This window comes from Aquila chrysaetos, chromosome 2 (assembly GCF_900496995.4).
Source record: "Aquila chrysaetos chrysaetos chromosome 2, bAquChr1.4, whole genome shotgun sequence".
Classification (NCBI taxonomy): domain Eukaryota; kingdom Metazoa; phylum Chordata; class Aves; order Accipitriformes; family Accipitridae; genus Aquila; species Aquila chrysaetos.
Window position 1 is genome coordinate 31,225,549 of NC_044005.1, and position 23,961 is coordinate 31,249,509.

A 23,961-nucleotide genomic window follows, 5' to 3' on the forward strand; every position below is an offset into this window, starting at 1 on the left:
TCAATGTAACCAGGATAAGAGATGTTAAAAAAACTGTATGAAAATTGACACAGCTTAAGAGATAAAAAAGCAGAATGGAAAGCAAGCAGGAATACAAAGAAAAACCCAAACAAATAGCAAACACAAAAGCTGTGGCTCCATGACTAGTGAGCTGAATCTTTGAAGAACTTCAACTTGTTATTTATGATGATTACAGTCCATTTCCTTCAAATTTAATTATTTCTTGTTTCAGTCATGAATAAATTTATTTAGGCATATAAGTCTGTTCATTTATTCATTTAAAAAAAATATTGAGGGGATCCTTTGAAAGGCTTTTCTTAACCTTAAATGTTCTTAATAAAATAACAATAGCTTCATAAATCTCCCAGAAGTTAGTTCCCACCATTATTTTATGCAGAGACTAATCTTCACTTTTTTCCCCAAAGATGTTTTGTTAATGAAAAAATACTTCTTCACTGTCAGCTTAGTAACAATCTCAGAGAACTACAAAAAGAACTGCCCCTACTACAAAGTGGTAGCCTCTCTCTTTTCTTCCTCATACTTACAAAGATGTGCTGGTACTACAGGAGCACAACAGGACTTGTATGAGCAGAAGTGCAAGTCAGAAGACAAAGCAAAATGCAATCTTAATTTAAAAAAAAAATCAAAACCTTATAAATTAAGCAGAAGCATAAAGACATCAAAAGCATCTGCACAGCTGTTTGGGTGATAAGGGTTTGAGAAAGATGAAGTTTTTGCACTATTCTTCACTACAGAATGTGATGGGAACTTACCATCGTACATTTTTCTGATACTAACAATTATTGCTGACTGCAAAGAAAGGGTAAGCGCTGAGAATAATTTGAATTTATTGTAGGAAGTAAAAACAAAAAGAATTTTAAAAATCTGAGAGTCATTGTTGCTAGTTCTATTAGCAGATACAGTTTAAAAAGTTAGGAAGTGCAAAGGTCAGGATGGAGTGTACAGAAAATATCTTAGTATTACGTATATCGATGGTCACAGCTTTCTGGTCACAGTTATGGTCATCAAACTTCAGAAAAAAGAAAGCAAAATAGGGGTATTTCAGAGACAGGGAGAGAAACAGTCAGCAGGACAAAGTCTCTCTCACAAACTTTGGCACACTTTCCTTTAGGGAACAATAAAAAGACGAGACAATCAAAAGTATATGAAATAATAAACTACACTCCAAGGTATACTGGCAACTACTAATTGTCTTCTGTCATAAACAAAAATAAAGGAGGTATTCAGTAATATTAAAGGCAGCCAGTCCTGAGCAAATAAAAGGAAGATACTTTCCTATCCTGCACATTGTTAGCATGCAGAATTTGTCAGATGTTATCATGGCAACTAAAACCTAGTCAGGTTTCACAAGAGGCCTAAGTGCTTAGTTGAACAAACAGAAAAGCCATAGGTGTTGCAAAATGTAAGGAAAATAAATTTAGAAATACTAATTTCAAGTATATACATTTTTTACATATATATATATATAAAAGTTCTCAAGGCTTTGGGACAGAATTCAAATAACATTGGGATAAAACTTCCATTTGGGATAGATTAATGTAAAATCTGTAAGCAGTAATTCTTATAATACCATATGGTATTATTATATAATGGTCATCCCTGGAAGGAGGAGCATACTAATCAGATCAAGTGCTGTGATTCTAAATTTAACCCTTGGGCACTGTTCTTAATCTTAGCCTGGTCTTTCACTGACAGTTTGAAGGTAAACTTCACTCTGTTTTTCTTCATACATCTCATCCATACCCTGCTAAACCTGTAGATCTCTCACATTACTCCTAATTAAGTACAATCACAATCAGTTCTGCCCTCTTAGGGAATAACAAAAACCATCTATGGGACCAATAGCATAGCATATCATTTGTGCCGGTGTATCTAAATGCATGTTTGATTCAACTGCTTGCAGAAGATTTGCATCCATCCACATAACCCAAGGCTGTAGAAGTCCCCTTGAGCTCTGATCACAACTCATTATATATTCAGTAAACTAAAAGATAGCCCAAAAGCATGCCTTTAATTATGTGTTGCCTTCCTATCTTAAGTTTATGTCAGACCTTGATGTTTCTGTGTTGATCTTTCTAAGTGAGCTTCCTGGTTCTTTTTAATGAATTAGCTATGGAAAATCATTGAGATAATTATAGTAATACATGGAAACACATCATTAGCACATGCAATTATCCCATTTACCGACTTAATTACGCTGTGTTATATTCTGTAATTTTTTTTTACTGACAGCACAGGTTGAAATATGCCTTTTTAAAATAGCAACGTATATTTTAAAGATCAATGTATATTTTAGCTTATAGGCATGCAAAATTGTATAATCATGGCTAATTTTTGTTTTCAATAAAGATAAATTTTCTTTTGAAACAACATTTTGCAAATCAGCCTATTCTTTTAATCTCAACACTTACACACAATTATTACAGTCTGCTTGCTTCCATACAAGAATTGAGGTATCTTCATATGGGCATAAAAACAACTGCTTTAAGGGACTGCGTTTGAAATTACTGTATTTATTTTAGTATGTAAGAACTCATGTCATTTAAATGAAATAAATGAGAAAACTTCTATTGACATTAATGGACAGAGTTCAGGTTTGCTTTATAAGACCAAATAGAATTCTTGGTTATTTGTAAAAAATGTTGTATGATCAATAAGATAATGAATTTCAGGTAATATAGCACATCGATATCAAAACAATTTATGTTCTGGATTGTTTATAAATTCAAAGACATTTAAGATGCAATTCAAGAATTTTCATATCCAGTCCACATCCTGTTTACAAGAATGATCCTGATAAGGAACAGAGCATAAAAAAATCGTGACATTCAACTGCTTAAGTTATTATTTCTATTATACCCGAACACTGCCTGAATATAGAGTAATCTAGGATTATGCAGTTTCATACTTCAGTCAATGCTTCCTTCACGCACGCCATTAAATTTTTCTTCAAAAATAAAACTATTTATGCATTCTTACCTAAAATATCCAATCCAAGGGTTTTTGCTAGATCTCTTACACCATCAGCTCCGAAAATGTGTGTCTCATGCTTACATTTGGGACACTGGAAAACACTCATATTTTGAACCAGTCCTAAAACCTGTTAAAGTAAAAGAAAGGAATGTTCAAACCTGGGATTCAAGCGTCGGTATTTCTATTATTCATCTCTGACAATAAAGAAGAGATTATCAACAAAGAATTGACAAAGAGTACTCATTTATAATGGGAAGTAGCAGTAATATCAGACTCATTAACATCATTATCAACTCTTATTAGTCCTCTCAGTTGCACTATCATTTGTGCATTATTTCAAGTTTTTCACATTTATAGCTCTCAAAGATTAACAAACTTATTTGTTACAAAAAGCATCTCTTGTACAGGCCTACCTTTCCAAGAACTCTCCGTGCCAGTATTTCATTTTCAAACTATGAATACTGGAAGAATTTTCAGGTTGTGTTTTATAGCTTTGTAATTTGCAATTTCAGGAAACACAAAATAAAAACATACCATTACAAGAAATGACATAATCAGACATGCTTTTAAGATATTTTTTTTGTAAGTTATCCTGTAGGGAAATGTTTTCAAAAAGAACCAGATTTGCTATTCTTCTGAAGAGCAGAAGCACATTTTAAAGATCAAACAAAGGAAATAATTATGTGAAACTAAGTGGCAAAAACCACAGCATAAAAATCTAATACACACATATCAGGTACCTTTCTGTTGATGCCAGGTGTTCAACATCATCCTTTCAAAATAAGTCAAATGAAAATTTGCCAAATCATGCACACAAAAATCTCCTTTCACAATATATAATAACGCTAATGATAGCATTGATCTCATTTTATCCACTTAGTAAACAAAACTATTCACTGAGGCAGAGCAGAATTTCTCAAAACTGATGAAAACAGCATTCAAACACTACAGGGTGAAAGCTTCTACCCATCTGCTAATCAACAGAAGACCTGCAGTAAGAGGTTCCATGTTACAATATTTCACTTTAAGATTTACATGTTATCTAGATACGTCACCTACACTAGAGCTAAGTTTTAAAAAATATGAATATATATTTTCAAGTACAAAAAGCTGTTATTTACTTTGTAGCGTTTTGTACTTTTAAATTTCCCCAGGCATTCTAGTTTTGTGCTTGAACAAGCTGGCCTAGTTATTAGAGGAGTAACATATCCACTATGCTAACAAAGTATATCTGAAAGGATATACCAGTGTTCAATGCAAACAACAAATATTATTTAATTAAAAATCAATGTAGAACTTTTGGCACCAAAATTGAAAATAAAAAAGCATGTTATTTACAGTATCTTAATAAAAATTTCCTTATATCTAAGCTAAAAAAGATCAAAAGATGATCACCTGTTTTTTCTATACCACCGTAATATGTTTCACACTATTTTCTAAGTAGTCTTTCTTTACTTATGTAAAGCTTTCAGAGGGTTTAAAGCAAGGAACATTTTAAGAAACAGTAATAACAACAACAAAAACCAAAACCAACCAAACAAAAAAGATTACCTACTTTCAATTTAACACCACAAATTTTTCCCATTTTCTACTCTCTCCCAGGGACTGCCAGAGGAGCAAGAGGAACAAGTTTCTGTTTACTGGCACATTACTACAGGTAATTTTCTCATCCAGTTCTTAAACTGAGACAGACATGAAATACTATGTGTCAAAGGGTACAAGGTGCAGGGATGGTAAAAAGGGCCCTCTACAGCCAATCTTCTACCGATGACCTCTGAGCAGGCATTCATCCTGCTCTTCTCTAAATTAAAGTCATGGAATTTTCACTGTGTTGATAAACTGGAGAACACTGGAAGGAGTATTATTTGACAAAAGAAAAATAGTATTTTAACTAGGATACAGGGAAACCATTTTCTGCAGCACAGGAAAAAAAAAAGAGAACTTGACATTTATACTTTAAATGCATTAATTCACCTTCAGGTATCTTGTGGTTTGAACTTTCTGTTCTCCTCAAAGTAGTCATACAACATTTATGATTCAGCAAATTCATAATCAAAGAAAAAGTAGTCTACTATTGTTTTGTGAATAGTTAAGGACTATTACAGCAGTTTTGTTAATTCTTTGATAACCTAATAACTAAGAAGTCTTTCTGCCACAGTTAACGCAAATGCTGAGATACAGCTGTATCCTCAATGCTACAGCAGTTTTAGAGGGCTTATTCACTGTCCTTTTTTGTTTCCATTTCAGCAAATCTTAGTAAAAGCAAATGACATTTCAGCATTACACAATCATTTTTATTTTTTCAGTGTTGTTCCTATCTGTCAGCCAATGAGTACTGCATATTTATTAATATATAAATTATTATTTTGGAATATGAAGAGATTTTTTGGAATATTAAGTTGCCGATTATAAACACCCAGTTTAATATAGAATCTGTGCAAACATACACAACGTTAGTGCTGAGGCGTATTTTTAACATGCATACTTCAGCAGATATAATTACAGAAGGAAGAGAGTTCACTAGGATCCTCAGAGCTTTTAAATCTACAGACAAAGTAATAGGTCTTCCTAATGAAGTAAGTAATAACTCTCATTTCCCTGCTCAAATAATAGATCTGGAATAGCTTCAAAGCAGCAGTTACTGTCTACACAAACTATCCCGTAAGTATGCGTGAATCCTATTCTAGTCCTTAGTAAGCTCCTCTCCCTGTGCATTTCTCAGCAAGTTTGGCTCAGTAATGACATGAAAATGAGCATGATGAGATGCACCACAATACAGGAGCTGACCTATGGTAGTGGAGGAGAGGATAGTTATAATGCACAGAACTGAATTCCATTTAGTCAAATCATTATCTTAAACGGTGAACAGACATCTATCAAGAAATAACAGGAAATGAAGAAACTGTTCATTATGAATTATCTCCATACAGACTGTTTCTGAATGTGTACATATTTCTTATGCTCAATTAACCTTTTGGTTCCGTAACAAATCATGCCAAAATCCAAATATACTACCTTCTAAGTTAAATAAAATACAGTGAGAAAATTAAAACCCTCTGTCTTTACACAAGGAGACAATTCCTGAGAAACCCACTGAAGTTGTTCACTGTACTACAGGATGGATGGTGCTGAGGTCCAACTCCAGTCTGATGGGGACTGAAGTGATCAGGGTTACAGTTCCACAGTCTGCCATCAACCTCCTGTGTAACCGTCAGTCAGTCACTTGACGTTTTATTGCTTCAAGAAAACATGCACACTAGTATTTCTGTCTTCCTACCTTTCATCTTATAACGAGCAATTTTTGGCTCTAACATCCACTCCCAATATGAAGCCATAATCTTGGCTGGGTACTCTGGACGCTACAGAAATACCAGTAAGTACATAGCCAATTAAACAATTTAGACAATAAAAATCTTAGAAGGAAATACATAGCTGAGTTTACATAAGCAGTTTTTTGAAAACTGTGAAATCCACAACATAACCTTCCAATTTAATGAAACTACCAGGAAAGTTACAGGTTTAACTTAAACCCTCTCTTTTTCTTTCAAGGATGTGATTGAAAATATAAACCATACTGAACTGAACTCAATTTCAGCAGTTGAAAACAGGCAATTTTTTCCTAAACACTAAAAGTTATTCACCTTTTTTTTGTCACCTGCCCAGAGGAAGCCTCTGGGATGCATGAAAACGATGGCCAAACTCGCATAATGGGCAAGAATCTCGAAACTTGTGATAGGAGTCAGCATCCCTTTGCAAACTCCTTCCTTACCAGGTGTGCTCCACTGCACAAGAGATGGCACTCCTCTTCTAATGACTGTGTCCTAAGACTGGAAATAAGACTTTTGCATTGTAATCCCAGTTCTAACACTGACTCTTATTGCTAGCTTTTCATCAGTTCCTTCAGCCATTCCACTCTAATTTCAATGCAGTAAAGGACAAACAAACAACCTTAATGACACTGTGACTTTGCTGTGGTAATACTACACGCGTCATTTGAGTCTTTGGTAACTAATGACTGTGGGGGTAAGGGGAAGGTGACGCAGCTATGCCTATACGTACAAGGGAGAGACTCCAGTTCATTAAATATAAGCAAGCATACTCAAAGACTCAGAGCTGAGCAAACTATAGACTCTCTGCTTCTTTGAAAAGTAGACTCTTTGCAAGCACTTTTTTAAAGATTAGATTAAAGATTTTAAAGATTAGATTTTTAAAGATCAGTCAATTATATAATCAGGATATGCAATTTTAGCACAGTCCCACAGATTCCACCTCTTTGATGTAAACCTCAGGTTTGAAGTTGTCCATCAAAAATTATGTAACTAAACTTTCTTTAGATCCTCAGATTTAGTTGACGCTTAGAAATGTAATACATAGGCAGGAGGAGCTGCTCTAATGCTGAAGTAAATGACACGTCTGTACTGATGTATATACAAGGTTAGAATAAAATGAAGCAGCGCCATGAAAAAGGTAAGACCTGATGACTGGTGCAAGCACATTCAAACTCAGCATCTGGCGCAACAGCTTCGCTGTGCCTTTTCATTTGATTTAGAAAGATCTGAAAATTCCAACAAATCAAAATAGATCATATTTAATATCTTATCTACCACTAGTCAAATTAATAGCAGCCAAGCCTATCCTAGAATGCATGATTTTCTTAGAGGCCATTCTCTTCAAAGAACATTGAAAAAAACAGACTTAAAAAGAAGTCTTGGTAATTTCTCATTAAATCAAAAGGAAAATTCAGCAAAGTACTAACTTGAACACAATTTCATTTGAAGAAAATAATTTTGCATAATTTTAGCAAACCCATACATAAAATCAAAACATAACATTCCGTGTGTTATTCTTCTGTTATATATATTTGTTTTTCTTCTAGTAGCAAATGATAAATGCTACTATACTTTCATTTTGGTGCAAATATGCTTAAGGAATAGTTAACAATAAGGAATTTATCAATGTATTTCTTTTGTTAAACTATTCTGTAAATTAAAACAAAAGGGGAAAGCAGTCACTTCAAGGTTTCTGTTGCATTTTTTGAATTAACAAAGCACTAGCTATGAAAGAAATTTCCTTTCTTAATTAAGAGTTGAAGTAACCTTCACACAGGTAAGCAAGAAAACGTCATTTTTAAAGTATAGTAAATGGCTTTTTTCCTTTACTGTTTAAGATAAGGAAGCATTTCAGTTTATATTTTCTCATCAACTGCACATTTCAAATGAAAAATGAATCTCTTCATGAACACTCTAGAGTATAACATTCAGTTACTTAGCAACTTGTAGCACACAGAAAGTATCGAGTCAAAGATGTCACCCTGTTTAATATTTTCTCCCAATCCATATCAATATTGTTGGTATTTTTAAATTTTGCATTTCCCAAACAAGCGAGCTACCATATAAGCTATAAACCTCATGAAAAACAAAGTGATATAGACAGCCTTCTACTTGTCGTGACAGTCACAGAGCCTGTCAATGGCAAAGTGACAATTAGGTATGCACTTATCTCCCCCAAAACTTACATTTCCTTCTTAAAATGAACCAATATATGATTTTTCCACATTTCAAGAATTTTAGATTTTAAGCTCCAGCACAGATAGTGCTGAAGAGGACACATAATGAGGATATAATAAGACAGTATAATTGGAAAGCACACATTACTTTGTAAGATACTCTGTTTAGCAGTCTGATCCATTCCAGGTGATTAAACAAACCTATTTAAAAGAAATTAAGTACTATTTTGACCTCGGCCTGAGAAAATTCTTTCCTTTCTGCTAAAGCAAGCTCCTGATACAGATATAAGACGGATTCTAATCCTTTTTTTTGAACAAGAATTTATGAAATTCAAGTGATTCCTGAATGGTTCGTTCACCTATTGTTGCAGTATATGGAATTTTTTTTGCATTTTGGAAAAACAATCTACTGGTATTATTGATGTAGAGGCTTACAGGTACATGGACTTTTCTAAACATTTCAGCTCCTTTGCGTGCATCCAGTAAAGCCACATCTTGCGGAGTGGAGATGATCACAGCTCCTGGGAAAGGAAAACATGAAATACCATTAAAATGTCTATTATTAATTCTACTGTTAAATATTTTGACTATTTAATACATGACTATTTAAATTCAAAGTAGTCACACATTTATATGCTTTTTTTTTTTTTTTTTTAAATTTAAGGAGGAAAATGATGCTAGTTTTTTTATTATGTGATGACCAAAATCACTGAGATATGATATGGAGTGATAGAAATAATTTAGATATTTTCATCATGTTTTTCTACGTAGAAACAATTTATATTTTCTAAATGAGAAAATTGATCTAGCTGTCATATGACCATGGCTAGAAGACAACATGGTCCACATGCTGACAGGTTGCAGAGGTGGTACTCTGGGAATATCTACACAGTAACTGTCCCATGCCATAATTACATTTGAAAGCTTTTGATTTAACAAGCCTTGTTCTAAAATCAAGAGGCAGCTGCCTGTAATCAGACTGTTGCTTTCTGAACCTGCTACACTTGCTGATACAAGCATTGACAGGCACAGTCTTGAAACATGTTACACTAGATGCAACACCAGCGCAATTGTATGAACTATACCACAAAATAAGAGGCCAACTCATGCACACTTGCACTAGGTTTGAAAAATAGTATTGCTTACTGTTCAGACACGGCTCCAGGCTACCTGATAATTAGTACTCCCAGGAGTTATTAAGCATATAAAACAGGTAGAGCTCTTTGTCAAAGGTTAGATTCTAAAGTAAGCCTACAGCTTACTATCCCACACTATCCTGTATTACTTCTTGATTAATATAGCCTGCAAAAAATAGACATTATAATATTCCACATTGCTTCACAAAGAGCATCTTTTTGCATATGCTCAGGGGTTTCAAATATTATTTCTTCGAAATTTGCATCAAGAATCTGCTCATGCTTGTCCCTCTTTTAGAAAAATGCAATCTAAAAGAGGACATTATCGGTCAATTGATTAGCTCCGGTTTCACCGTGACCATCCAGTCTCCAAAGCATCTGTTATAAAACGTCTCTGCAGAGCCAAGTCAAGCCAACCTCGCACAAGAAATTTATGCCAAACTTCACACTAATAGCGACTACAGCAGACAATTTTAGATGGACGGGACAGAGTTTCCTACCGGGCCTGCAGCTCCCAACCCTTGATGTACACGGCAAAGGAAGAGGCAGGTAGATTCCCAGAGGCACACAATACTGGCATCGCTGGCACTGGCCGGAGCACCGCCAGCCCGGGCATCCCAAGAGCCCTCCCGGCGCTGGCAGCACTGGGACAGGCAGCCCTGCCCCTCACACCAGCCCCACGCCGTCCACCGGCTGCCGGGTGGCATCGTGCCTGCCTGACAGCCAGACGTTTCCAAACACCGCCTGACAGCACGTTTGAATGTTTTCAACCAGCGTTCTTAACCTCTAATTTGTGAAAGAAAAATACAATCTGGCACCTCGCTCCTGAAAAGCTTCCAATCTCTGCCTTACATAATATTAAACACAAGTCCAAAAAACTGAACGGCATATGTAACGTACTAAGCAAACGCAATTTCCCTATTGTTCGCTAAAACTCTGGCATGCAAGTAATTTGCTGTTTTACCCAAGCCAACTTGTTTCCAATGGCATCAGAAAGAATAAAGTGGAAGCCTTTCAGTTACATCCAAGTCACCTTAGCTCCTCGTTTCACTAAGTGTAGGGTTATGCTTTACAGCCGACATTGAAATGCAGCGCTAATTCCACAAAATGAATGCACCCTTCCCTAAAAGCACAGTCCAGAAGTAAGTAATTTAGACTCAACATCCTCAAGTTTTCTGCATATTTGTAAAACAAAGATCTTTCAATACTTGGACAAAATGCTTATTACTGCTTTCTTTTCAGACAAAAATGGACATTTGTGTCTTATGTGTATACACTCATGTTAGTTGTTTTACACTTTTGTTCACACTCTTCTATGAAGCTGCTGGCTCAGCATTCCCTGGATCTTCAGGCAGAAGCTAATATGCAGTCAACAAAACTGAAGTTTACATTTGCTGGTCCATTATCATTTTTTTTTAAGAATCCAATAATTGGCATGGCATGAAGGACAGAGACCATGCACAATGAAAACACCCACTAGAACCACAAGCAACTTATCCGAGAGATATTTTTTACTAACAAATTCTCATCCAAAGGGAAAAAGACCCAACAGCACATTGCAGAGTTTAGGCTGCCACAAACACCAACTCCCTGTGCAAAAAACTCTGTCTTCTGAAATACATGAGTTAAAATTAGGCTCATGGACAACTTGCATGGCTCCTTCCACAGAATAAAAGCCAACATGCTCAAAAAGCTGCTGCTGAGGGTGTAACAGATGTGTGTCTCTTTCCTTTTCACTCTGAGCTGGGTTACAGACAAAATTTATTCACAGCAGCTTGTACTGACTTACACCAACGCCCTTTAAAATAAGTATCTTTTCTTTTTCTTGGGTACAACTGCTAGTCCAGCAAACCCAACCTGAAGTTCAAGAATTCAAATTATTAGCAGCAATATTCCCTTCACTAGCAACTGAATATGGCAAATGAGACTTTTCACAGTGCTCCCCTCCCCAAATAAGTTTGCATATGTTTATTTTTGAAAGTGATTGAAATGACAAGAAAGAACACATCCCACACTTTCTTTGCTATCTTGGCGTTACATGGTTAACAGGAATATCAAACAGTAAAGAGTTATTTTGATCAAGAAAGTAATGAAATATGACTGAATTCATGCACACAGCACGTCTCTTGAAGTGCATTACGTGCAATGTTTACACAAGCCTCTGTCTGGATGAGGCAAACTAAGGCTGACAAATTGAACAGAGAAGTTGCAGAAACTGTAATGCTATCACATAGCACATTAAAACATACTACAAACTCTATGTTTGCAGTTTTGTGCAGAAGAATAATTTCTGTGCCTTGAGCATACTAAGGATATCTAAGTTGAGCACATTTAGGTTTAACTGACATATCTACTTATTCATGCATTCCATTTATTTTTGTAACTTCACCGTATTTCAGTTGACAAAAAGCCGATGCACATTGCATTAGTAAAAACTATGCTAACTATATTTTTAATCCTTAGCATACATAATATAGAGAGACAAAACTGATGTTTGGCTTAATCCCAGGTCCTTAACCCTCAGTAAAAGAAAGGTGTGCCTACACAGCACATTGGTACTCACCATTCTGGTGGACTGCTGTTCAGGAAATTTTAAGAGCTGAAACAGCCTATAATTTCTGTGTATAGAAAATATCACCTACATTCACTGCATCGTTAAGGTTTGCATCAGATGCTCTGGGTTACAAGGCATAAGGTGGAATCTCTCCAAGCCTTAGCTATAGTCAATTTGTACCCAAGCAAAAAACAGGCAGGTCTAAAAAGCAGCTGATAAGCAGCAGTTTAGAAGGATGGAAAGGATCCCTCTAACATATTCTTTTCTTCCCTCTAGTGTCTTCAAAGACAGACTTCAGAACCAGGCTACGTGCATCTCATCCAGACAGATGATTAAGGACCCCTCCACACACAAGTATTAGACTGTGTCTTACATAACCCTGATTCTTATTAACTTAGCAAATAATGCCACCCCAAAACCAGTGAAGTGTAACTGACCAGAAAGACTGATAAATAAGAGTTCTGGAGGATAAAGACACAGAAAGATATACTGCATTTTTCTAATAATTGCATCTGCTGACTGACAGGCACTGAACGTTCTTGCAAGGAACCACATTCAGACTTCAGTGCAGCTGTGGATGGCCTGATCCAACCACACCACCGATGCACCTTTTGTAGCTTTTGCTACTTTTTCCACTGCATCAATTTCAAACTTCTAGGCAAGACTTTCAAGTTATAAATAGCCTGGTGAATCTGAATCTTCTCTACTGTGGATGTCTTCAGAGTTCCTCTCACCTTCTGTTAAATTTCTTGTTACTTCACAGGTAAAATGTGCCTGCAATTATGGATACAGTTTGCACTTGAAGATGCAGAACAAGATCTTGCAAGAACAGAGACTTCTGTCTTTGCTGAAATTTCAGCTGGTGATGATTACAGATACATTAACATTAAAAAATTGTCCATCTCCTTGGATAAACCTTGTAAAGAATGTCCTTTAACTTTTATGTGTGACATCTCATCACAGCTAGCAACTTAAAAGAATCAGCAGTGTGATTTTCCCTTAAGGGATCCTTACTTGAGACTCATAAGATAGCTCAGAACTGTCCCAAAGGATGGATCCTGGCTGCATCGCACCTCCAGCCTGCTTGCTACCTTCTTCTTGGAGAAGTCTTTGAACAACTGCTCAGAGAGTGTATGTTTCCAACAGCCACACATCCTCTTCCGCCCAGGAACTAGTGGGTAATTAGAGATTGGGACACTACCACCTTGCCCACATGAAGAGAGGACATAAATCTTAGACCAAGCTTCTCCCTCCTGGCAGGAGGAACTGTCAGTGATGAAACCATTGAGCAGAGGAATATCACAAGCTGGATAAAGCTGTCACCCTGAAGTTAAACTGCCCTCATCTAACTGATCAATAAGTATTGTAACACCCATTTCACACTAGACCATGTGGAGAAAGATGTGGAAACCAACACTTGCTGTGTTAAAATGTTTGGTTTTGGTCATGGCAAAACTGATTATGTGTCACACTAAAGCAATTAACGATGCAATATTTATTTAGCAAAGTGAAAACACTGAAAACATTTGTAATAACATCTGTGAATAAGCATTATTTGCAAAGTATAGGCATAAAATAAAAAGCTACTCTCTCACAGACACTCTGCCACTTTCCACCTTTCCTTAGCTATCTGAATTAGCATTTTTCTGCTCTGCCCCATTTCACCTCCTGCTTTCAAGAGCATTTGCCAATCATGTCCAGATAATAATGACCATTGTACTACACAAGAGCAAAGTCCAAATAGTCTCTTTTGACAAATGAATATGATTTTTTTAAATGAGATGTCCTAATCCAAAGAGGAGAACTGGGTAAAAGATTGATTCTACTACAGAAAAAAGACAACACTGAGACTAGTTCCATCACCTCCAAAAGCATTCTGTGTTTCACTTTTTTCCCCCAGAGGTGGGGGTGGTAAGGGGCAGATTTAAACATTTATTTTTTTCATAAGAAATAGCTAGAGGAGAGAATGCAATACCACTATTCACATGGATTTCTCTCATCTTGTGCAACTGTCAGCTGAACACTATGCTCGTTTATTCTTCCTGTTCAGAATAATTGGTCTAAAAAAACCGAGGCAATTGCAGCTAATCTAGTACTTAACATACACTTAGCCACTGTTGCCAGACCTCAGAGAACCTCAGTTTTCAAAGCCTCTATACTTAACAGCTTTTTTCCCCCTCAATACCTGGAAACTATTTTTCAGGAATGATAAAATTTAAAGAAATTGCACCGAATATCCTATCACTTCAGCCTGGACAGGCAATGTGTGTTAAATCTATCTCCATGAGCCAAGAGTTAAATTTAAACTTATATTGAAAGAGTGCAAGGCATTAACGTGTAAACTCATACTGTATTTTGGTCTCTAAATTAAGTTTACAGACTCTCCTGAGTCTGAGACTTCATAATGAAGTACCAGGAGTGTCCAAAGCTAAGATAACCCTGATGATAATTTGCATTTGTCAACTACATTTTTTCTGACAACAAAGCAAACTATTTCAGCATACAAATTATATTTGGATGAATACAAAGAACTATTTTAAAATCCCCACCAGTGTGACTAAGGGTTTTTTGTTTTTCAATCTATCCTAAACCTATGTGCCTTTCCTTTCCTACAGTTATTTCAAATATCAAAATACAGCATGAAAGAAAGAGTAAATCCACATAAAAATCTGGTATTAAAAATATTTGACATTCAAAAATAGATCAAGTAAAATTTACTATTACCCAGATGGCTTTCATAAAATATCTTCAAAAATTTACTGTACAAACTAATGATGTACCTCCTCCATGCAAGAAGAAAGCAAGCTCAGAAATGGAGAAAAACATTGTGTGTTATTGTTAAACTAAAAGGAAAGAAGATCAGATGCCTTGCAACTGTGATTTGCATCAAAGTAAGAGATATTCAACAAGGGGCAAACAGACACTTACACAAAGAGCAATGACAGAATACAGATACACCTCTAATCTTAAACTGTATGCTACATGCAACTTGTACTGCAGCATTGGGGGTTTTTTGATCACTTCTCTTCAGAAAAGACAAGAGAACAGCACCATACCTACTCAGCTTGCAATTTTGGTTAATTTTAAAAGACACCTTTATCTCACAAATCACAATTCTTTTTCATGCTAATTCATGCATAGTTTTATAAAAGATCATCAGTATTTTCTTTTTAAAAATCTGATTTGTAATTCTCTTTTTCTGTTTTTAATGCTCATTTCTGAACAGGCAGTCTACTCATCACCTGGAACTTCCTGTTCTTGTACATTATTATATGTTGAGGCAGGATCCAGTTCTCCTAAGTCCCACACATAGCTATAAAACACTTGTGTACAAGGCTACACCCTGGTCTGTGTGACACTGACATAAATATGAGGAAATAGTTTGGTTCACCAGTTTGGTATGTCACATTCCATTCAGAATTTAGAAATGCCAAGTGTCTTCAAGTTGGTGGCATCCCTCTACACTTTCTTCTTCAATGTACATATCTGAATAGAAATAAGACTATTAACACTTAATCAGTAAAGACAGAAACATGCTTTTTTTTTTTTTATTTAAACCTATCTATCAAAATGCTGCCATCAAAAGAAACTCTACTAATTAAAATGCTTTGAAAATTTGTATTTGAAGTAACAAAAATTCCTTTGGTAAATATTTCAGCCTTACATGCCAAAGGCATTCAGGATATAATTAAAAGCTACGTATTGCTGAAAGATGCAATCATAAGGAAAAAATCACACCATTTATAGGACAGGGCAATAAAAAGATGGTAGGAACTCTGTCCTATGTTGATTTGAAATCTAAAAGGTGACAAAAGTCACTCCCTGTATGACTAGCAATGGCGATGCTTCTGCTTTTATACAACTTGAGAAAAAACATAAAATAGCATTCACATTGCTTTCACTTCACTTATCTTGACTAATTGTCTTTCCTGATTCTTATTAACAGCCTTTTTAGATCTTATTATTATAAGATTATAATAATATATGCTTTATGCAAAAAAACCCCAAAATACATTACTTCCGAAAGGTGGGAAAATTAAGAGCACTGAAATAAAAACACGAAGCCTTTTACCTTTAGGTGTCCTGTATAAACAGTTCAGTCCAATGCTCACTACTGTAACTATTAAAAGATTGTTCAGTAAGATGTGAAATTATTTGGTTGTCTCAGTCAGCTTCCCACTAGACAGGTGCATATTTCTAATGGTTTTCACTGCCATGGCATCACGATATCCAAAGAAAAGAGCGACATGACAAAGTTTAGCAAATGAAACAATTCCAGTATTAACCTGGAGTCCATTCGGTCAATTGAGGCAGAGTGCCAGTCTCTAGAGCTGTCAAGCTGTCACACTTTACTAATGCAGACTTCACTTTAACATTAATAAAGAAAGGGCAGTAGACAGCCTAATTTATTTAACGGTCAGCCTCCATGAGGAAGAAACACTTGTGCAGGACTCTGGGACTGCCTCTCTAACAGAGATGCCCTTGCTAATGCCCACGCAGCCTTCACACTCTAAAGGGAGAGAATGATAAACTTCTCCCCCAGCCTTTAGGGAGGCTAATCCTCCATCTCCAATAATATTTATAAATTTGATTTATGGCTCCTTTACCTAAATAATCAAAAAAAATACACACACTTAGACTTCTCAATTTAGCAACTACATAATGCAAAGGAATCACAAGCCTTATTCTTCATAATATCATTAATTTACACTATATCTTGATATCAAACATCATAATGTCATCTGAAACCCTCTATGTTTTAAAAGCTGGAAAACATGTAAGGACGCTTCAAACTTTCCCAAGCACACATGATCAATACATGATAAAGAACCCACTTCTGGGTATCCCATGCAAACGATGAAACAGAAGAACAAAGTAGAAGCAGCAGAACCAAATACAAATTAAGAGACAACAGACCATAAACAAAGCCTTTTTCTCCAGACTGACCCTGGATTTCTATTTGGAAAGCAGACTTGAATCTGAAGAAAGAAGTGGTGGTTGAGCAGAAATATATATCACATTTTCAAACTACCATATCATTTCTCGCCTACTAGTTTTTGAAGAATGACTCCAACATGAGAAAAGTTACGGATGATTAAAGAATAATATGCTAAATAACATGCATCTCCTTGTAAGGTGACTAAGAATAATAAAATAAAAAACAGGAGTCACCGTAGTTTCCTTTTTCATCTTTTAAAGAAGGAAAAGTACCCACACAAAACTGTCACTCCAGCTGAAGTTGTGTGAGGCTGATACTCTCTTTAATGACAACCAGGATTATAAGACATATTTTGTTGTTTTGCTTTTACGCATTAGGTATTGCTCTAATCTCTTTTTGACTCAAGAAAATTATGGTACCTGTGATGCAGAATAAAAAAAAGTCTTCTAAAATTAAAACCCAATACCATTTCACACATCTGATTAGTCCCTCTCTTATTGTCAGATGTTCCAATGCTACAGTTTTTCATGACCCATCTGAGCAAACCTGTCCCAAACAAAACACCTTTACCAGTGCTCTTTCTGACACTCACAGAAAAATCTGTAAATGGCTGGCAAAAATATGAATGCAGGCTTGTAAATTTATTTAGAGACAGAGTAGAAATTTTCTACGCTGTCTATCCCTAGGAAGCCACAGATAAATAATGAAGAAACCGTAAGGCAAATACTGTATCTCACATATGCATGCATGCAAATCAAAGTACAACTTTCATGCAAACTAGATAATGCACTTCTAAATGTACTTAACGAAGATATATATGCTGTCTCTGAGGAAAAAAATGAAATTATGCCACTAATACCATGACTGTCCAAGACATCCTCAAAGGATAAAGAAAGAACAAGAAAACTGGAGAGGGAACAGAATGGCACAACACCAAATACTCTGTAAAAAAATAAAAGACAACACACAGCTTAGAAATGTGAACTGCAAATGAAGACGGAGCCCACAAAGCCAGCAGAATTCTGTAGACTCCTCCAAAGACATCATCATTGATATTTGTAACACTATATTCCGTACCCTTAAAAGGAACAAGGTTGAAAAAAATAAAAGCATGTTAAACAAGGCTATGGACTGTCAAAGAGACAGAAACCAAGTAACAAGAGTAAAAGAAGAAAGTACAGTTCAAGATGTAATACACAAAAAGAAGCCCTTCCAATGAGAATGAAAAATACCCACAATACACAACAGAAAAAATTCTTTACAAAAATTCACTGAGCCCGTTAAGAACACTGGGAATTACAAATCTTATCACTCCTTGTCTGCTGTGCTTGTCCTCATCAAAAGCACAATACACTTATTTTTTTAAACCACAGGAGTAGACCTCAACATGCTCAACACCACCAGCTAATAAGAAGGACAAATGTCAAGTGATGCTATCACTCCTAATTTTATGGAGTTAGGATTGACGAAGAAATAAACTGAACTGAGCAACTGTGGTAACAACGTGAAGCCATTTCAGAATTCAAATCAAAATGCTGTCTTCAGTTAGGAACTTGTAAAAGCCCATACTTGTACAACTTACCAAAAAAACCAAACCAAAACAAAAAAAAGCCAGAAAGCCATAGCAAAGAGTTTAAGGAAAGACATGGGCAAGAATTTATCCCTTTTTATGGCATATCAAGAAAATCTACATTGCTTGTTGTTGTTTTAAGCCTGTTTTCCTTTTTTTAAATCAACATCTTGTCTACTTTGACTTGCCTCAAAACCTGATTCAACAGGTATGAGAACAACAGGTTTCTGACAAGCATATGGAAAACTAATGAAAATACTGAATAAAAATTATTTACTCTTAATTCTTCACTTTGTTATAACTACACAAGAATGAGGACATTGCTGTCCTTAGCAAAAAAATCCAGCTTTTTTTTTTAAACTTCCTTTGCTTTTGTTAACATGTATTAGATTCTAAGAAAATGTAATTATTATGAAAAAAACTATCTAAATTAAGGTTTCCATTTACTGATGTAGTGTACCAGTTAGAAAGATCTTGTGACCTTCCACAAACAGATCTCAGCAAAACTTAGAAGAAATACAGGATTGAAGTACTTTTGTCCATCACCTCTCTGTCCCAGAGGACCCAGTGCACCAATACCACAACCACTCACACTTCTGAAGAGAGTGTAGAATTCCGTGGGAAAAGGGCACAATAATCCCTTGAAGATCAAGAGTCTAATGACCTTTTCTATGTTAAATTAGGACATTTAGGTGCACTGTAGTGGATAGCAATTATCAATACCCACCATACTTTAAAAAAAAACATAATCCACTAAGATAAAGCCACATCTCTTTAATTTCATAATTTTATTGCCCTTACATACAAGATTTAATGTGAAATTCTACTTTACCAAAAACTTCCATACCACTGTCATGCTTCACCTCATTGCTTAAAACCCTAGGAGTAAAAGGCCCTCCTGCTTTGCTACTCACACATGCAACCTACTAAGCACTGCATTTAAGAAAATGGGTATGAATCATGGTTTGCTTTTCATCATATGCTCCAGGTCACAGAGAAGCCATGGCACTAGAAGCCTCCTCTTCTACTTCTTATGGGAAAAATTCATTAAATCCTTCATCACAACTCTATTGATTTGCTCCCTTCCACCACTCAACACAATCACAGACAGCAGAGGGAACCTCCTGTGGTTATTAACAATCTGGGGGTGATAGCGTTATGGCTGACTTAGCATGTGCCTTAACATTTGAGTTTTTATGTCAAAAGATTTAATTTTTTCTGAACTTGGCATCATGGAAGATCATGAGATACCACCATGCAGCCTTAACACTAAATCTAACTATTTGTCAAAAATTTTGGCTTGTAGATATATGAGTAACTGTGGTTATCATGTATGATTGCAGCTGAGACATGACTGTGTTACAGAAAAAGTACAAGGTGCTGCCTGGTTGTTGAAGGGTTCCTTTTGTTCCTGCAGACTTCACTGTGCTGTAACAGTGGTGATGGTTTTGCTGTGAAACCAGGATGTATGTCCCAAAATCCATTAGCTCTAGCGCCTTTATAAATGGGCATGTCTGTAATGCCCACCAGTCTTTCTACCTATACCTGTAGCTAACTCTTTTATCCTAGCCTATGAACTTTTACAGATACACAATTCTTTAGTAATTAAACTTGTCAGGCAGCCTGGTAAGAGTTCTACATGCAAAGTGAAATAGTTCTACAAATTTAATATTTCGTTGTTTCACTTCAGTGCGTTACTGCCACCAAAGTGCAGAGAGAAAGGAGTGCTGGAGGGAACCAGGGCCTCCCCGTGCACGTGAGCCAGTCTGCACTCAGGAAGGAATGAGAGCAGTAAAAGATGCTACCATTTTGGGTTCATATCAACATATTTATCTGGTATCACGAAAAAGTGGAGCAAGCAGTCCCACTGATTCCTTAATAACTCAGAATCACAGAATTTCTGGTTGGAAAAGGTCTCTGGAGGTCATCTGCTAGCAACACTAGGTAGGGCCAGCTAGGGCTTTGTCTAGTACAACCTGGACAACTGCCAAGGATGGAGATACCATGGACTCGTTGGGTAACGTGTTCCAGCACTGCACTACCCTCCTGGTGAAAAGCAATTACTAAATTATTTCTGGAACTGTAAGGATTGCTTTGTCTCTTACCACTGAGTTCCTAACATTGATTATGTTGGCCATTCACAACTGCTTCTGTTGAAGTATGTCAGACAGGTAATAAACAGTCTATCAGGTCTTGTGAGATGCTCAGCTTGCTTTCAAAAGCAGTATTTCTAACTCCTGCTGAAACCAATGAGATTAGAAGGCAGCCTGCATATCTCAAGATTGATTTGTTGAAGTTTAAATCCCCTACAAAAAGTCAAATTCATAACACTAGAGAAAAAAGAATGCATTAGTGTATTACAGCGCTGCATAGTTTATTTGAATAAATGTTGTGCATTAACAGTGTTGCCAGCTTCTAACTAGAAAGCAATCATGAAGACAAACTATTTTATTTTATTAGCTTTACTGTGCAGTAGGTACAGACAAAGCAAATATTTTCTACTACTAACCTTACCAATTTTTGGCATGACTGCCTTTTTCAAGAGTACTGCTATACTAGACTTCTCAATCTGTTTGAAACTTAGCTTAAAAGAAAGTAACACAATCATCATGCTAACATGTTAAAAATCACTGATAGTGTTTTTCATCACCACACGACTGACAGGACAGTTTCTTAGTGTGTTAGAAAGACAAAAGAATTTTTGACTAGCATTTTAAAACAAGATTTTTCTAAAGCTACCAGACTTAACTAACTTCAAATCTCTGAGGCAGCCAAGTAATACACATACCTGCAATTGGAATATTCTGTGAGACTGACAACTGTACATCTCCAGTCCCAGGTGGCATGTCAATTACTAAATAGTCCAGTTGACCCCAGTCAACCTAGAAGACAACAGTAAAAATGTATGTTGGAGGTCTGAAGTGGTTTTATTTAAGGCACTTTGTGTTTTATGGCAGTCCTTGTTTCCTATAATGTAAAACAAGTGAACCAAGGACACCTCAAAAGACTGCTACTGAGATGCTTTTTAGTCACACTTTCAGTACAGGATCAAGCCATTATTTTTCTAAGAGATGCAATCTTTGCTGATCACTCAAACTATGAGCACAACTTTATTATTAACTTCATGAACATAAACCTTATTGAATTCTTCCCCCCCAAAAAGCAGCAACAACTTAAGACTTTTACTTTGCAGCTGCTTAATAGCAGGCTAGAAGCAAATGTTAGGTAAAATTCAGGTTAAAATTCCACATTTCAAATACAGCTTAGTAATTGTTTCCATTCATTTAAAACCAATTTTGCTTGCTTCTTATCACTTGTTTGAAACTACATATAAATCTTTAGCAATTTTTTTCTGGTTTGTTGCTGCAAAGTTCGAGCTATCACTACTGAATTTTTTTCTAGGAAAAAGAACTGTTGGGAGAAAAAACAAACAAACAAACAAACAACAGATTTGTTAAATGAAAATCACCCAGTATAATTATACAAACTTACAACGTACATAAGACATCACACAATTTTAAAAGTTTACTGGTTGCTGGGCATCAAATAAGAGTGACCATTAAAGATACTAGGCTCAAGTATGAGAATGCTGGAATGCTGTGATTATTTACATTCTTTACTAGGACAGATTTCCAGGAGAGCCAAATAACTCTCTCCAGAGCACCGTGTACTGCAATAAATGCTCTCTTCCTGAGAACAGAAATGGTCCTGGGCCTACTCTATATAATGTAAAGCCAAGCTATACTTCGCATAACCATTTCCCAACAGTTTAACTAGGCTTCGGGAAATCCTCGATTCAATTCTGACATGGTGCAGGTTAGTACCAGCATGCTCTTACTAGCCAGCAGTAATGTGTAAGGTCTTCTGTCTCTGCAGTACAGAAGCTTTAGAAATCATAACCACGTTAAAAATAAAGACCCACAAATGCCTCCCCCTCACTTTTCTCTCCACACAGACATAATGCAATTACATGGTATGTTTCTGATTCATACAAAATATGTAAGATACAACAGTATGAGCTGCTTTAATAGAGGAAAATACCAAACAAGAGCAGGATTTTACTTTCTCTTATTTTACGCATTCCCTCAGTGTCACTTTAACAGCAAAAACAACTAACATTTTGCCAGTCCCCCAGCTACTGTCCTGGAATGTTAGACCCTGTCAGGAGAACACTCATTCATTTTCACCCAGTTCTTGTAGGGATGATGATGTTCTGGGGAAGCACAAGCGATGTGAAATCCAGACGACTAACCCAATGTAGCACTCCAGTGAGAAATGGAATTTGGCACACCTCCCTTTCCTCACTTTCTATACAAAGGCTGCAGGAGCACTAAATGGTGCCAAAGAAAGCCTAGCTAAATAGGAAATGCTACTTATGTTAACCACAGCAAACACTGCACTTTTTTCACATTTAATATTGATCTGTATTGTCTATAATATCTGCATTATTTTATAATATCTATATTTTGTCAACAAAAATTACATATACCTAGCAGATTTCTGAAAGTAATTATCATTCATAATCATACTGAGACTATACGACCCCAAAGAAAAATTACATATATGTGCAAAAATGTATGTACAGAAACATAAGCATGGGATAGAGAAGCCAGTTTATCTTAAAAAAAAAAATCTGCTTTTTACTTTGTTTTTCTTAACTCATCTTGCTTAGTTATAGAGCAAGATAAATGCCTGTGCTGATGAATGCCTCCTTTTCCAATGAAAATTACTTTGCTTACTTGAAGGCATGAACTTTACATTTCTATGTTTCTTAATTAAAAATTAACCATTATAAAGGTGACAAATTGAAATTACATAGATGTTAAAAAGTAGCAGTAGTTTACAACATGAATAAAGTCAAGTTCCTTAAAGATTCGCAACTAAACACACCGATCCTCTATAAATAGTAAAGTGTGTAAATCTTAATATGCAAAAACGAATCTTTCATAACAATCACAACCATTTTGAAACACTAAGGTATACATAGTTCTACTTTTTAAAATGGATTAACTCAAAATACCTTTTTTTCCCCCAATGTCTTCATAAAGGCTGATCTTGGCATCTTTTGTTAAGTCCAAATTTACGAGTTCAGTAATCATATCCTCCTTCCTTAAATACTTTTACAGCAACTATGAATAAACTGGTTTTTCTACTTTCTGCATTGCAGCAAGACGCAGTCCAGAAACACATCTGAGTGCCATTGCACTACTATCATTCTGATATAGTTTCCAATCACTTTGTCTGCTAAAAACACTTTGTTCT

General features: G+C 35.9%; 1 protein-coding gene across 9 annotated transcripts in view; it reads right to left on the minus strand.

Annotated features, from left to right (window-relative positions):
- Positions 1-23,961, minus strand: part of NUBPL (nucleotide binding protein like) — an 87,382-nt gene that overhangs the window by 11,552 nt on the left and 51,869 nt on the right. For all 9 annotated transcript variants that reach the window (XM_030044006.2, XM_030043998.2, XM_029995900.2 and 6 more), the window contains 3 exons: positions 21,488-21,581; positions 8,936-9,021; positions 3,001-3,121 (listed from right to left, as the gene is read on the minus strand). In XM_030044006.2, the coding sequence (XP_029899866.1) occupies positions 3,001-3,121; positions 8,936-9,021; positions 21,488-21,581 (301 nt within the window). The remainder of the gene's footprint in view (positions 1-3,000; positions 3,122-8,935; positions 9,022-21,487; positions 21,582-23,961) is intronic.